The sequence below is a fragment of the Tiliqua scincoides genome, chromosome 2, assembly GCF_035046505.1.
Source record: "Tiliqua scincoides isolate rTilSci1 chromosome 2, rTilSci1.hap2, whole genome shotgun sequence".
Classification (NCBI taxonomy): domain Eukaryota; kingdom Metazoa; phylum Chordata; class Lepidosauria; order Squamata; family Scincidae; genus Tiliqua; species Tiliqua scincoides.
Genome location: NC_089822.1, coordinates 5,631,378 through 5,646,512, shown reverse-complemented (window position 1 = coordinate 5,646,512; position 15,135 = coordinate 5,631,378). Strand labels below are relative to the sequence as shown.

At 48.0% G+C, this 15,135-nt stretch overlaps 2 protein-coding genes across 3 annotated transcripts in view; both read left to right on the top strand.

The window, feature by feature from the left end:
- Positions 1-2,785, top strand: part of PSTPIP2 (proline-serine-threonine phosphatase interacting protein 2) — a 41,688-nt gene extending 38,903 nt beyond the window's left edge. Inside the window, exon 14 of one of the 2 annotated variants that reach the window (XR_010793812.1) lies at positions 921-938. The gene's annotated coding sequence lies outside the window, so the exon portion shown is untranslated. Of the gene's footprint in view, positions 1-920 lie in introns of both variants that reach the window. The other variant, XM_066615721.1, reaches the window with a different exon arrangement.
- A 6,272-nt stretch (positions 2,786-9,057) lies between these two features.
- The window catches only part of EPG5 (ectopic P-granules 5 autophagy tethering factor), a 69,622-nt gene continuing 63,544 nt past the window's right edge, over positions 9,058-15,135 (top strand). Inside the window, exon 1 of the mRNA XM_066615176.1 lies at positions 9,058-9,171. Coding sequence (XP_066471273.1) covers positions 9,115-9,171 — 57 coding nt within the window. The 5' untranslated portion in view covers positions 9,058-9,114. The remainder of the gene's footprint in view (positions 9,172-15,135) is intronic.

The window sequence follows — 15,135 nt, the reverse complement described above, 5'->3', positions numbered from 1 at the left end:
TGGACTAGATGGGCCTATGGCCTGATCTAGTGGGGCTGTTCTTCTGTTCTCTGAGCTGTGCCAGTCCTTAGGCTATAAAGAGCTCTTAAGCAGCATCTTCGTGTGGGCACAAAAACAAACCAGTAGCAAATTCAGGTGCCGCAAAATTTGCTAAATATGATCCTGGCCCCCTTCATTCACCCAAGCTTTTGCTATTGACTAGCTCTATCCAAACTGGAAGTAGGATTTACTGCAAATACAGTTGGGATGGGAGCAATAAGAATGCCCTTCTTTCCTTTTCAAAAATCTGACACGCAGGACAAAGCTCTCTCCCCAACAAATGCAGTTTGTTCCTTCCGTTCTCCATCATCCATTTTTTTTTCTGCTGCCACCACTGACTGGCTAAAGCTTCCAAGTCATCCACAGGTACTGGAATGCTCATGGCCAGCTCCAGTGGGTAACAGTGTGGGGTGGTTTTAAAATCAAGAGTGACCAAGTCTGAGAAGGCTAGTGAAGAAGGCTTCAAAGAAGGCATCGCATGGGCTTTCACAGTCTTAACCACTCTTATTCGTGCCTTCCATTGGGAAAACAGATGCCAAGATCCTATGTAGGCATCCAAAGCTTGGATTACTTGCTTGAGTCATCGGGGCAAAAACACTGGAATGCTCCATATTCCCACCCTGTGTTGGCTAAAGGGTCTCTTATGTGAGTGCCCCCCAAATCCTGACGCTGGCCCTAGTCATTGTCCTGCTGGCACTGTTGCCCTTTCTTAGGAAAGGTGATTTATGCATTTTTCAGATGCTAAAACTATAGTTTTGTTTAGATAGGATGAAGACATAGTTTGCCAGGAGAGATTAACAAAATGTGTGTGAAGGATTTTGGACCATTGGAGCTCTTTGGTAGCAAGTTATGCTCACATATGCTTTGCTTATCTTCTCTAGATCTTGAAGGCTTCCCCCAATATGTACTTCCACAAGGGAAATTGGGAAGAAGAGTTCCTTTATAGCACAGCAGAAGCTGGCTCCTATCCCCACCTCCCATCGTGGTTTCTCATTGGCTGGACGAATTCTCATGTTAAAAATCAAGACCACAGCAAGTGCCTGGTTTTGCACAGTGGAGCATCTGCAGAAGAGTGACAGCCACCTGTGACTAGCAAGCAACAAACCCACCAACTTGATTGTTTTGATTTTTCCTGTTTGGGGGACGGAAACATTCCTGAAGTGCAATAGTTAATGAGATGCCAGGCCGCGAGTTGGGCTGTGGGAACTCCAAGTTCAGATCTTCACGTTAAACTCTTAGGATGGCCTTGGCCAAGCCACCATCTTTCTGCCTCACAGGGCTGTTGTGAGGGTGAAATCAGTGCATATTTGTTGCTCTGAAGCCTTGGAAAGGAAACTGGTGTGACAGTGAGAACTGATGGGCTGCAGGGGAGGGCAAAGAGCAGATCTACTTTGGGGGGTTGGCATATACCTTGCAAAGGGCTCCAAATGATTTAAAACAAAAATATTAATAAGAAGCACAATATTTATCCAAAAACAAGGCAATTCATATTCTGTACTCCTGCATGGGAATCTGCTGCAGCAGAGCTCAGATTTCCTTGGAATCTGTAATAAAATGAAAGGCAAGTTAGTTGCTAATCCTCATGGTTGGAAAAGAAGCTGGTTAATGCATGGATGCTGTCTCTGTGCTCTCCGTAGCTTTCTCTGCTCTTTGTAGCATTCCCCCACAGCTAACCTTGCTCTAGAGCCCAATGCACACCTCCCTGGAGGAAAGAATTTGGGTATTTGTTTTGGCACACTATGGAGAAATCGATATAAAACTGTGTGTACGAGGCAGTTCCTGGTTGTCTGGCACTGATGGAGTTAGTTGTACTTGATGGTATCCAATGCAGATTGTTTGATCCAGTTGCAGAGAGTTTCATTGTTTTGGATCCCGTTTGTGTGATGGGTTGATAGTTTAAAAAATGGCTGACAAATAAGAACATGATATTGTTGTTTCCTGGACAATGATGCAATTGAGGACAAATGCAATTCCTATCCCAAACGCCCAATTTGTCACACATGCGCGCGCGCGCACACACACACACACACACACACACTCGAATGCATTCTGCAAGAAGTGAAAATTTGTCCTATAGGTTGTCCTAAATCTATTTCTGTTAGTATCCCTAAGCTTATTCCAGTTGCATAATTCAGTTTTCTGATGCCACATTCCCACTCCTCTTTCATTTATGTATTTATAACTGGGTTCAGTGAAAAGGAATTTCTATAGACGATTCTGGTCTCTTGACATAAAATGAGTGGTTGTTGGGTGAATTGCCTGCAAGCCGACTGTTGCTGAGTTGTTGTTTGCCTGCAGTTCAAGTGTTTGATGGCATTAGCCCTCTGCCTGCTTGCTGTGGGATTTTCATTTATTTATTTTAAAATATTTATATCCCACTGTATGTCCATGGATTCAAGGCAGCTGACATAAAGGTTAAAATTGCAATAAACATACTGTTAACAAATAAGTGATCAGTGAGAGGTCCTTGGGGTCCCTTCACGCTTGCTTTTAATAGACCTGTTCTAGCAAAATATCTCTGAGGCCTGTTCCAGGTATTTCCTGGCTTCTAGTTTTATGCTAAACCCCTGAAATGAGATGTAGATATTAAAGGCAAAAGAAGCGCAACAAGAAGCGCATCCACTTCCTTAAGAGTGGATTCCCCCAAGGACAGTTGTCTCATTGGTTCACTTTCCCTGGCCCTCTCTTCAACTGTTTGTTTTGCTTGTAGTGTTCAATGAAAGAGCAAAGGATTCGCTTTCCTACTGCTGGTATTTTAATAAATTTAAAACGTTTAATAAAATGTTAATTGGTAAGTTGAAACTGTGAAACTCTCATTAATGGAACACTTGGCATCTCTTGAGCTTCTGGAAAGCAGTGGCATAGCTTTGTATTGGCAACCTTCAGTCTCGAAAGACTATGGTATCGCGCTCTGAAAGGTGGTTCTGGCACAGCGTCTAGTGTGGCTGAAAAGGCCAATCCGGGAGTGACAATCCCTTCCACACCGGGAGCAAGTGCAGTCTGTCCCTGGTCTGTCTCCCTGGCTATGGGCCTTCCTTCTTTGCCTCTTAGCCTCAGACTGTTGGCAAAGTGTCTCTTCAAACTGGGAAAGGCCATGCTGCACAGCCTGCCTCCAAGCGGGCCGCTCAGAGGCCAGGGTTTCCCACTTGTTGAGGTCCATCCCTAAGGCCTTCAGATCCCTCTTGCAGATGTCCTTGTATCGCAGCTGTGGTCTACCTGTAGGGCGCTTTCCTTGCACGAGTTCTCCATAGAGGAGATCCTTTGGGATCCGGCCATCATCCATTCTCACGACATGACCAAGCCAACGCAGGCGTCTCTGTTTCAGCAGTGAATACATGCTAGGGATTCCAGCACGTTCCAGGACTGTGTTGTTTGGAACTTTGTCCTGCCAGGTGATGCCGAGGATGCGTCGGAGGCAGCGCATGTGGAAAGCGCTCAGTTTCCTCTCCTGTTGTGGGCGAAGAGTCCATGACTCGCTGCAGTACAGAAGTGTACTCAGGACGCAAGCTCTGTAGACCTGGATCTTGGTATGTTCCGTCAGCTTCTTGTTGGACCAGACTCTCTTTGTGAGTCTGGAAAACGTGGTAGCTGCTTTACCGATGCGCCTGTTTAGCTCGGCATCGAGAGAATGAGTGTCGGAGATCGTTGAGCCAAGGTACACAAAGTCATGGACAACCTCCAGTTCATGCTCAGAGATTGTAATGCAGGGAGGTGAGTCCACATCCTGAACCATGACCTGTGTTTTCTTCAGGCTGATTGTCAGTCCAAAATCTTGGCAGGCCTTGCTAAAACGATCCATGAGCTGCTGGAGATCTTTGGCAGAGTGGGTAGTGACAGCTGCATCGTCGGCAAAGAGGAAGTCACGCAGACATTTCAGCTGGACTTTGGATTTTGCTCTCAGTCTGGAGAGGTTGAAGAGCTTTCCGTCTGATCTGGTCCGGAGATAGATGCCTTCTGTTGCAGTTCCAAAGGCCTGCTTCAGCAGGACAGCGAAGAAAATCCCAAACAAGGTTGGTGCAAGAACACAGCCCTGCTTCACTCCGCTTCGGATGTCAAAAGGGTCTGATGTGGAGCCATCGAAGACAACAGTGCCCTTCATGTCCTTGTGGAAGGATCTGATGATGCTGAGGAGCCTGGGTGGACATCCAATCTTGGGGAGAATCTTGAAGAGGCCGTCTCTGCTGACCAGGTCGAAAGCCTTTGTGAGATCTATGAAGGCTATAAAGAGTGGCTGTCGTTGTTCCCTGCATTTCTCCTGCAGTTGTCTAAGGGAGAATACCATATCAGTGGTGGACCTGTTGGCTCGGAATCCACACTGCGATTCTGGATAGACGCTCTCTGCAAGTACCTGGAGCCTCTTTAGTACAACTCGGGCAAACAGCTTTCCTACAACGCTAAGGAGAGAGATGCCGCGGTAGTTGTTGCAGTCACCCCTGTCACCTTTGTTCTTGTACAGCGTGATGATGTTTGCATCCCTCATGTCTTGAGGTACTCCACCTTCTCTCCAGCAGAGACAGAGGATTTCATGCAGCTCAGTGACGATGATCTCTTTGCAGCATTTTAGGACTTCAGCAGGGATGCTGTCTTTTCCAGGTGCCTTGCCAAAGGCAAGGGAGTCCAGGGCCACGTGAAGTTCTTCTAGGGTTGGTTCACTGTCAAGCTCTTCCAGCACAGGCAGGCACTCAATGTTGTTCAGTGCTTCTTCGGTGACTACATTTTCTCTGGAATATAGCTCAGAGTAGTGCTGCACCCAGCGTTCCATCTGCTGCGCCCGATCCTGGATGACCTCGCCTGTGGCAGACTTCAGAGGGGCAATTTTCTTCTGTGTTGGACCTAGGGCCTGCTTGATACCATCATACATCCCCTTGATGTTGCCCGTGTCAGCTGCTATCTGTATCTCGGAACAGAGCTGGAGCCAGTAGTCGTTAGCACATCTCCTGGCAGTCTGTTGGACTTTGCTGCGAGCAGTTCGGAGGACCTGCAGGTTGCGCTCACTGGGACAGACCTTGTATGCTGCTTGAGCTCTCCTCTTTTCCTCAATGACTGGTGTCAACTCCTCAGAGTGGGCTTCAAACCAGTCTGCCGCCTTGTTGGTCTTCTTGCCGAATATGGACAAGGCAGTGTTGTAAACGGTATTCTTGAAATGTTCCCATCTGTTGGATGCGTTTGCGTCGGCCGGGCCTGGAAGAGATTCCTCAAGCGCTTGTGCAAATTCCTCCACTTTTCTCTGATCCCGGGTCTTGCTGGTATCAATGCGAGGTCTTCCTTCCTTTTTCGTGTGATACAGTCGCTTTGTTTGCAGTTTCACTCTGCTGCACACCAGGGAGTGGTCAGTGTCGCAGGCAGCACCATGATAACTGCGTGTGATCTTGATGCTGGGAAGGCTGGAGCGTCTGGTGAGGATCAGGTCGAGCTGGTGCCAGTGCTTTGATCTTGGATGTCTCCAAGAGACTCTATGTTGGGGCTTTGTGTTGAAGAATGTGTTGCTGACACAGAGACCGTGATGACAGCAAAACTCTAGCAGGCGTTGGCCATTTTCGTTCATCCTCCCAGTGCCAAACTGACCTAAGCAAGTGGGCCATGAACTGTTATCAGCACCAACTCTAGCATTGAAATCGCCGAGGATGAACAATGGCTCTTTTACAGGGATTTTCTTGACAGTGGTGGCCAGGTCATCATAGAATTTGTCTTTGGCTTCTGCTGGAGACGACAGAGTCGGTGCATAAGCACTGATGAGAGTGATAGGTCCTGCTGATGACTGGAGCTGCAGGGACAAAATTCTTTCACTTCCCACAGTAGGTGGGATGATGGATTTCAGCAGGGTATTTCTGACCGCAAAGCCAACGCCATGTTCCCTGGTTTCGTTTGGTGGTTTTCCCTGCCAGAAAAATGAGAAATTTCTCTCCTTGACAGATCCGGAATCTGGCAGCCTAGTCTCTTGAAGGGCGACGATGTCCATCTGCAGTCTGCTCAGCTCCATGTCGATGACAGCTGTTTTGCGTGCGTCGTCTATTTCTTGCAGGTCATCAGAGAAGCCAGGTGTCATTGTCCTAACGTTCCAGGTGCCCAGCTTTAGGGCAGTAGTTTTCTGTTTTCTGTTGCATGGTGCAGAGTTGTCGATCCGCTTGTCGGTTTTCACCCTAAACCCCACGCACCCCATGAGGTTAACGGACCGTGGCGAGGCAACACCTTACTGGCTGGGGACTGCCCAGCTTAAGGCGGGCGGTAGCTGCCCAATGAGATGCAATGATCTCTCCCACCGTCGGAAGCAGCCCCTGGCGTCATGCTCTACGCCAATCGAGCAAAGACTTATAACCGGTAAACTGCTGCTTCCCGTGTTGTGCCGACGCCGTATGGCGAAGTTGGAGTGTCCTCTCCAGTGCGCGAAGCCTGGGTAAAGAAGGTATGGAGGATAGGCTGTTACCCATGCAGCAAATCCCCCCTCTCCACGTCGCTGGAATGGTCCAATGGAAAAGCAGAAGCCAATACGGTTGGTTCCAGCGGCGTCGCAGGAGTTGCCAGAACGTGACTGTGTTCAGCCATGAACTGCCTAAGGGACTCCGGCTCCTGATTTTGCCTCGAGGTTGACTCCTGAAGCCTTTTCCAGAACTGGATGTAGCCACAAGGCAGTGGAGGTTTGGGATCAGAGTTTCCTTCTCTTAGATGAGCTGCCTTCCTAGGCTGACGAGTCCCATCTACCCGGTGGCTGTTTAGTCGCCTCTTACGACAAGTACAGCCAAACTGAGGGCCTATTCTTGGCCCCCAGCCCCAAGGGCCTATCTCTTGAGCTTCTGGAAAGCAGTGGCATAGCTAGAGGGGTGTAAAGCACTAAGATTTGCAGGGAGCCTTGCCGCAGTGTGCAAGGGGCCCCTTTCCCTCCTCTATGGAGCCATTCTGGGGGGGGGGAGGAGGAGGAAAATTGAGGCAAATGCCAGAGAAGAGGCGATGCTTCCATTTTGCTGCTGGGTACTCAGAGGCACTGGGTCATTTTGCATTCTCACAACTGGGGGAGCAGCAGACATCATTTGCTCTCCATGCTGTAGGTCTGGGTGCCCCACATGCTTTCCACATGCGCTGCCTCCGACGCATTCTCGGCATCACCTGGCAGGACAAAGTTCCAAACAACACAGTCCTGGAATGTGCTGGAATCCCTAGCATGTATGCACTGCTGAAACAGAGACGCCTGCGTTGGCTCGGTCATGTCGTGAGAATGGATGATGGCCGGATCCCAAAGGATCTCCTCTATGGAGAACTCGTGCAAGGAAAGCGCCCTACAGGTAGACCACAGCTGCGATACAAGGACATCTGCAAGAGGGATCTGAAGGCCTTAGGAGTGGACCTCAACAAGTGGGAAACCCTGGCTCTGAGCGGCCCGCTTGGAGGCAGGCTGTGCAGCATGGCCTTTCCCAGTTGAAGAGACACTTGGCCAACAATCAGAGGCAAAGAAGGAAGGCCCACAGCCAGGGAGACAGACCAGGGACAGACTGAACTTGCTCCCAGTGTGGAAGGGATTGTCACTCCCGAATCGGCCTTTTCAGCCACACTAGACGCTGTTCCAGAACCACCATTGAGAGCGCGATACCATAGTCCTTTGAGACTGAAGGTTGCCAACACAGGGTACCCCAAAGCCAAGAGTGCCAAGCACTAGTACCAGTAATTCAGCATCACTTCACTGCACCTTAACCATGACATGCTGCAGGTCTGAGGTCTTCATCAGATGCAGTCCGTCTCTGATGGCACGTCCTACAAAACTGATGTTTCCTTGCAATGTCTGTGACTTTAATTGTGGCTGCCACAGTGAAGGACAGTCCAGCTGCTGGGGTGTTCGGCTCATGTGCTGCCCATTGGCCACCTACGACATCATCAGAAGAGCCCTGCTGGATCAGGTCATGGGTCCATCTAGTCCGGCTTCCTGTATCTCACAAGGGCCTATCAGAAGCTTCAGGGAGCACACCAGACAAGAGAGACCTGCATCCTGGTGCCCTGCCTTGCATCTGACATACCCCATTTCTAAAATCAGAAGGTTGCACATACACATCATGGCTTGTAACCCGTAATGGACTTTTCCTCCAGAAACTTGTCCAATTCCTTTTTAAAGGCATCCAGGCCAGATGCCATCACCACATCCTATGGCAAGTAGTTCCACAGACTAACACTTCCTTTTGCCTGCCCTAACTCTCCCAACACTCAGTGTTAGTGGGTGTCTCTGGATCTGGTGTTGTGTGAAGGCACCGAGGCTGGTGCCACCACCACATCCTGTGGCAGGGAGTTCCACAGACTAATCCTTTTGTCTGTCCTAACTCTTCCCACACTCAGTGTCAGGGAATGTCTCCTGGTCCAATCCCCTTTAAAGGTGTCCAGGCCAAGTGCCATTGGTGGTGTAGCTGGAGTGGGGTGGAGCACCCAGTCTGGCGGGGGGGGGGGGGCAAGTGGCCCCTCCCTTTGGAGTCATTCCCGGCAGGGGGAGCAAAACGTGCTCCGCCCCCCTCCAGCTACCCACCAAGTGCCATCACCACATCCTGTGGCAGGGAGTTCCACAGTGCCAACATTCTCTCTAGGCCAGCTCATTGCAGAGAGAGAGAGCTTGTACACCAAAGCGCAAGAGGAAGCCCAGGAGGGAGATGTGTGCCAGAGGCTGCAACCTGTGGCAAGGAGTTGCACAGGCCAACCACACGTGCTGACACTGCAGAGGGGCCTGCGTCAGCGACACAAGCCCCTGCTCCAGCTGCAGGCCCTCATCACCAAGCTGGGGGCTGCAGGAATTTGGGCCTGCTGCGCCTTTAAGAAACACCTTGGCTGCCACGACACCGTTCCCTTTAGGACCGCGGGGAACAAGGCGGCCCTTCTGCCCTGGATGCTCCGCTTCCCCCATAAGTCCGAGCAGCAGGCGACGCTCTAGCCTTCTCTTGCATCTCTATGGCGGGCGCCGCTGCCGCTCTAGGCTTCGTGGTGACTTCGAGCGAAGACTTCCGGTCACGTGAGCTTCCCCACTTCCTGTCTGAGGAGCAGCAACAACAACAACAAACAGAAGGGGAGCTGCCGCGGGCGGTGGAAGGAGGCTCCCTCCGAGGGCGGATGGCGGAGGCCGTGAAGCCCCGCAGTCGGCCCAAGGCTAGCCGGGCCCGAGCCAAGGTAAGCCAAGAGCCTCCCCTGGAGGGCCGGTCCTCCCCCCCCCCGGTCTCTGGCGCCCTGGGGTAGACCTCCCCTGGCCATGGAGGCTCTACTTCCCTAGCTGTCCTGGCTGGTCCCCCTGGTTTCCCTGGGGTAGACTTCCTCTGGCCGTGGAACTGTTGTCATGTTGATGTGCTGTGCTGGGGAATAAGACTAGAAGTGCACCCCTGTTGGGTGCTCCTGGACCTTTAGCAAGATTCAGTACCATTGACTATTCTTTTGGACTGCCACTCTAGACCAGGGCCTCCCCCAAATGGGAGGGTTCATACAGTGGCATTGGAGGTCTGCCACTCAACCCGTTGTTCTTTAGGGTCTCACTAGTTGTTTGGAATCCATGCTAAGCTGCTGGGAGAGGTTTGTCTCTGGAGATTGAGGTTGAGGTGTCATCAGTATGTGGATGACAACTCTTATCTCATTATGGCACCTGATTTCAGGGAGTTGTCCTTAATCAGAGACTGGAGGCAGTGATGGGCTGGACATAGATAAACAAACTGAGATAATCTAGACTAGATGGACATGCTATGGGTTAGAAGGAGAGCTAGTTGCTGAAGTGTTTAGCCCTCCTTTTGCTGACAGTTGCTGTTCTGTCTTAGCCTTCCTTTTGAAGGAGCAGCTAGTTGGCTTAGAGCTGTTTCTTGAGATCAGTCAGGTTCCTGCCATGGCCAAGAGTGCCCTGGTAGATCTTCAGCTGGTGCATCAGTTGTGATCCTCTTGTGAGAAGCTGTAGGAGGAACAGGAAAAGGAGAATCTTAGTTCTAATGAACCCCATGAAAGGGGAGAATTTGATTAAAAGGACATGGTTCCCCCCCACCAGCACTTGCAGAGTTATCTGTATGCTGCTGTCACTGCTCTCTGAATCTAGAAAGCAAGCAGCAGAACTGTAACTACGTATGTGAGTCTAGGTAGGAAAAAGAATCTAAGTAGGTTGCATGAGGATTTGAATCTTGCCTAATTTCCCATTCTCCTTTTTGAATTCATGGTTTTTGATTTTTAAACAGCTGTTCTGTTTCAGTCATAGTAGAGCCAGGATCTTATAGATCATTTGTGGCTGTGTATATGCAGAGGAACTGGTGTTAACCATGACAGTTTGCTCCCTGGCCACTTTAGCAACCAGCTTCCAGGCTGAGGAAACCCTGATGATTGAGCTTGGGAGGAAAGGCACTTCCTTTTTTGGATTTGTTTTCCTGGTTGTAGCAGTTATTCTTTTGAGGGTTGTCTGGGTCATAGTGCCATATCTGTCACAGTCATTGCAGAAGGTACCTAAACATGTGTAGGAAGGCCATATTAAAATGTGTTCCTTGGCTGTTCCTCCATCCTGGCATGGTGGGCCTGTGGTCACTCCTCTGGATCACAGCAGCTGCCTGCTTCTGAGTAAATCTGCCTTCCAAACAAAATCTTCTGAGCGGGGCTCTATTCTGCATGCTGAAGGTTGATTGTCATCTGCAGGGGATGGTGCTTTTTTGGTGGTTGCCTCAAGGCTATGAAAATGTTTCTTGGAGTAGATTAATTTGGCTTTTCACGTTTTGGCCTTTTGGAAATTGCTGAAGCCCCTCCTGTTTCCCTGGGCCTTTGGAAGGTGATCTTTAAAAGGCTTCTGTTTGGCAACACCCATGTTTGACTAATGGGATTGCCATTAGTCAGTGATTAATGATTGATTGTCTGCTGCTTCTGTGGTGTTGTGTTTGGCTCTAGTTTTACTTTACCCTTTTGGTTTGTATCTTCCATACTTTTATTGAATGGTTAGTGTGTGTTTGACTTGTAAATTACCTCATGGTCTTCTGCATTACACATGGAAGGTAGTTTATAAAGCTAAAAAAAAAAAATGAACAAGTGAGGGAGAGCCCCATTGGATGTGGCCAAAGTCCTGCCTAATCCAGTGTTCTGTTTGCTGCAGTGGCCAATCAGGTGCTTCTGGAAGCTCACAAGCAAGGCCTGAAGGCAGTAGCCTTTTCCATCACCTAAGAATCTTGCTGAGCCAAGCCCAGGGTCTCCATTTAGTTTCCAGCAGGGGCCAACCAGAAGCCCACAAAAGGGTCTGAAGGCCAAAGACGCTTAGGAACACAGTATAGGGGTTATTTCAACTTTTTCTTACTGATTCATTTTGGCAAGTTGGATGTCATTGGTTGCAATGGCACTTTCTGCAGGGTGGAGGATTTTTGGTGGGGAAACCACACAGGAGTAAAGGGTTAAGCATCTACTGCATTTGTGGTCCTAGGCTAGATTGGGCCATGCTATTTTAAAGTGAAAATAAGCCTGCAACCAGTCAGTAAGACAATTTGATATCCCAGTGCTGCTTTTTCCAGCTTCAGCTCCCTTATGTCTGGTTGGTGTGTGTCTGAATGCAAATCAAGGTGCTCATGATGACCTTTAAAACTCTTTATGTCTTGAGATCAGGATACCTGAGAATTATTGCCCCTTCTGAGATGGCCTGTCTGCTAACCATCTGCTAAGATCAGCTTCTAGGGATGCTGTCTCCATCCGAGATTTGGGTGGTGATGATGTGAAAGAGGGCCTCCCCTGTGGCAGTGCTGCAGTTGTGGAGCTCGCTTCTGCTTGAGCTGAGATTAACCGCATTACTTCCAACCTCCTGGTGGCTCCTGAAGGCTTTTTAAATTTCTAGATATGGTATATATTGGTGGTGGCAGCAACTGCTTCTCACTGTTTTCTGATATTTTGTATTATATTTTTATTTTATGTTTTTTCTTTGACTTGTTAGCTGCCTTGGGTGTCCTTTTTTTAGAGAGAAAGGTGAAATAAAAATCTTTTTAACTAAATAAATGTCTGTGGGGGGGTTGCTGTTTACTGAGTTCAGTCTTCGGAGAGATATAAGAAACTGCTTTCTTCTGAGGAAAACCATTAATCCTTCTAGGTTAATTTAGTCCAGTGATTTTCAGAGTGTGCTCCTCAGAGCTCTGGGGTTTCCCGAGACCTCTTCAGGGACTCCATGAGCACACCACAAACATCTGCTTGGTGCTGCATCACTCCATGTATGTACTGATGCTCTGGAGCTTCCCAAGACTCCGTGTACATGCTGGAGGGGCCCCCTGAGTGTGAAGGGCTCTAGAGACCAAAAAGTTTGAGAACTGCTGATCTGGTCAATACAGTTTGGCAGCAGCTCTCCAACACCTTGGGTATGGGTCTTTCCCAGCCCTATTTGGAGATATCAGGGTCCATCCACATGCAAAGAAGAATGTGCTCTGCAGCTGAGTTCTGGAACGTCTCCTGCTGTAAGGAGTTTTTAAAAATTGCTTTCACTTCATGCAGCCATAATCATGAGGACTAAAAATGTTCTTGTGTAAAGGAATGAAAGCTCGGTTGTTTAGTTATCTGATGGACACCATATATTGTGTGGATACGGCGTAGTAGTTTTTGAATGCTTGCTACTTTTGTGAGTCAGTTATTTTGCTGGCTAAAAAAGTCTACTGTGTTCTTCTGATGTCAGCTGGACTCAGTACTTCAGAGTAATGTGACTCTCACATGGTATTTTCTTGAGGCTCTTAACTTGTGTTAGGTTTTGGGATCCTCATGTAAAAAAATACATGCTATCAGTAACTGGTGATGTATTTTACAAAGCAAAGAATTAAGTTTCTTACCACAGCATCTTGTATTAAAAATGTTGAAAATAGAATAAGGCCTAGCAGTTTATAGGGGATGTATTTCAGCAAATTAATGGATTAAAAGAGGTTCTTGCATTAGTAGCTCTGCTTCTGTGGGGGAATCCCTGATTTTTCTCTGGTTTCTTTTCTTGCTTAAGCATATGTGGGTGCACACAATTCAGGAGGATCCTTCAACCCTCGGGAACATTTGTGATGTGTGCAGGGGGAGTCTGGAAAACTGCATTTCATAAGCAAAAGCCCATGCATGGTAGTTGAGGATGCAGTCCATTTCTGATATCTTCACAGTCCAGTTATTTTCTGTGGAATACATGCTTTCACGTTACTGTACTTATTCTGATCTGTTGCCAGCCCCTTTGAAGTGAAAAACATCAGCTGACCCCAGGGGAGGCAGAACTGCCACTTAAAACCCCACAAATGCTGTGGCTGCTACAGGAAAGTCAGAGACTTTAAAATCGTGAACGTTGTAAACATGTGCATGAGCTTCCTTCTGCAGCCTGCCAAGCTACAAGTCTTAGAAATGCATACAAATTTTGCCTAGTCTGCAGCACCTGTGTGTTAGTCACTTGGGAAATATCCAGCTTTTGTGAAGTGTCCTTCTTTGTTCCCTGGAAGCACAATCTCCCTCACCCCAGGTGACCAAGACTATGATTATTTTCAAGTCTGCTCTTAAGAACATAAGAAGAGCCCCGCTAGATCAGGCCAAAGGCCTATCTAGTCCAGCTTCCTGTATCTCACAAGGGCCCACCAAATGTTTCACGGAACACACTAGACAACAGACACAGCCTGCGTCCTGGTGCCCTCCCCTGCATCTGACAATCAGAGGCAGCCTACCTCTACCTTGCACATACCTGCCATGACTTGTAACCTGTAATGAACTTTTCCTGTAGAAATTTGTCCAGTCCCCTCTTAAAGGCATCTAGGCAAGATGCCGTCACTACTTCCTGTGGCAAGGAGTTCCTCAGACTAATTACACGCTGGGTAAAGAAATACCTGTCTGTCCTAACTCTCCCAACATTCAACTTTAGTGGATGACCCTTGGTTCTGAGATTATGTAAAAGGGAAAAGAGTGTCTCTCTATCTGCTCTATCCAGCCCCTACATAATTTTGTATGTCTCAATCGTGTCCTCCCTCAGGTGCCTCTTTTCTAGGCCCAAATGTTGTAGCCTTTCCTCATAGGGAAGGTGCCCCAATCATTTTGGTTGCTCTCTTTTGCACCTTTTCCATTTCCACTATATCCTTATGCACTTTGACTACAATTTTAGTTATAAAGTGTATTTTAATTTTTTGGAACTAAAAGTTGTGGAAGGGAACAAGGAATAGGCTATGAGGAGGTGAGCAAGTATCTTTGTAGGTCTTGGGTCTGTGGGTGGAGTTGCATGGGGAACTTAATTCTCCCTGTGATAACTGAAAACCCTATCCTGATCCTGAGGTTTTTGAGGAAGTTTTATCTTCACAGTGCTAGTGGCAAAAATTTGTTTCTTCTTGTTTTAGCGAGCAAAATAAAAATAGCAAGAAAAGCAGAAATGCTGACAGATGCAACAGGATTTGTTCAAGTTGTTTCTTTTGACTGATCACATAGACTCAAGTGCTCTCAAATACTCATCAAGTTTTTAAAAGGGTTAAAATTCCCATGTCATGGTCCCTGTCTGCATTAGACCCTTCTATGGCTCTTAAGGAGTGGGAGCAAATATATACCAACTCTAATTGTGCACAGCTCAGAAATGACTGAAGCATGAATTTGAAACAGAAGGGAGGAATGTGGCTTGATAAATAGCTAGAGATGGGCTGTTTTAAACATAAGAAACAGTATGGCAGAAGTCATGGAGACCAGATAGAGAAAGATGGGGTGTGTATATTAGCTGGTGCACATTTTTGCAGATTCTATGACTTCAGTCAATCCTAAGTGTGTTTATTTGGAAGTAAGTGGCCTATGGTGGGGTAGTGGTTAGAGTTCTGGACTTGTACCAGGGCTACTTGGGTTCAGATACCTTCTTGCATGTGAAGTGCACTGGGTGACCTTGGGCCATTAATTCTGTGTTAATAATAATTAACACATAGACGAACAGGCCTTGCTGAGGGAGAGTCAGCATGGCTTCTGTAAGGGTAAGTCTTGCCTCACGAACCTTATAAAATTCTTTGAAAAGGTCAACAGGCATGTGGATGTGGGAGAACCCGTGGACATTATATATCTGGACTTTCAGAAGGCGTTTGACACAGTCCCTCACCAAAGGCTACTGAAAAAACTCCACAGTCAGGGAATTAGAGGACAGGTCCTCTCATGGATTGAGAACTGGTTGGAGGCCAGGAA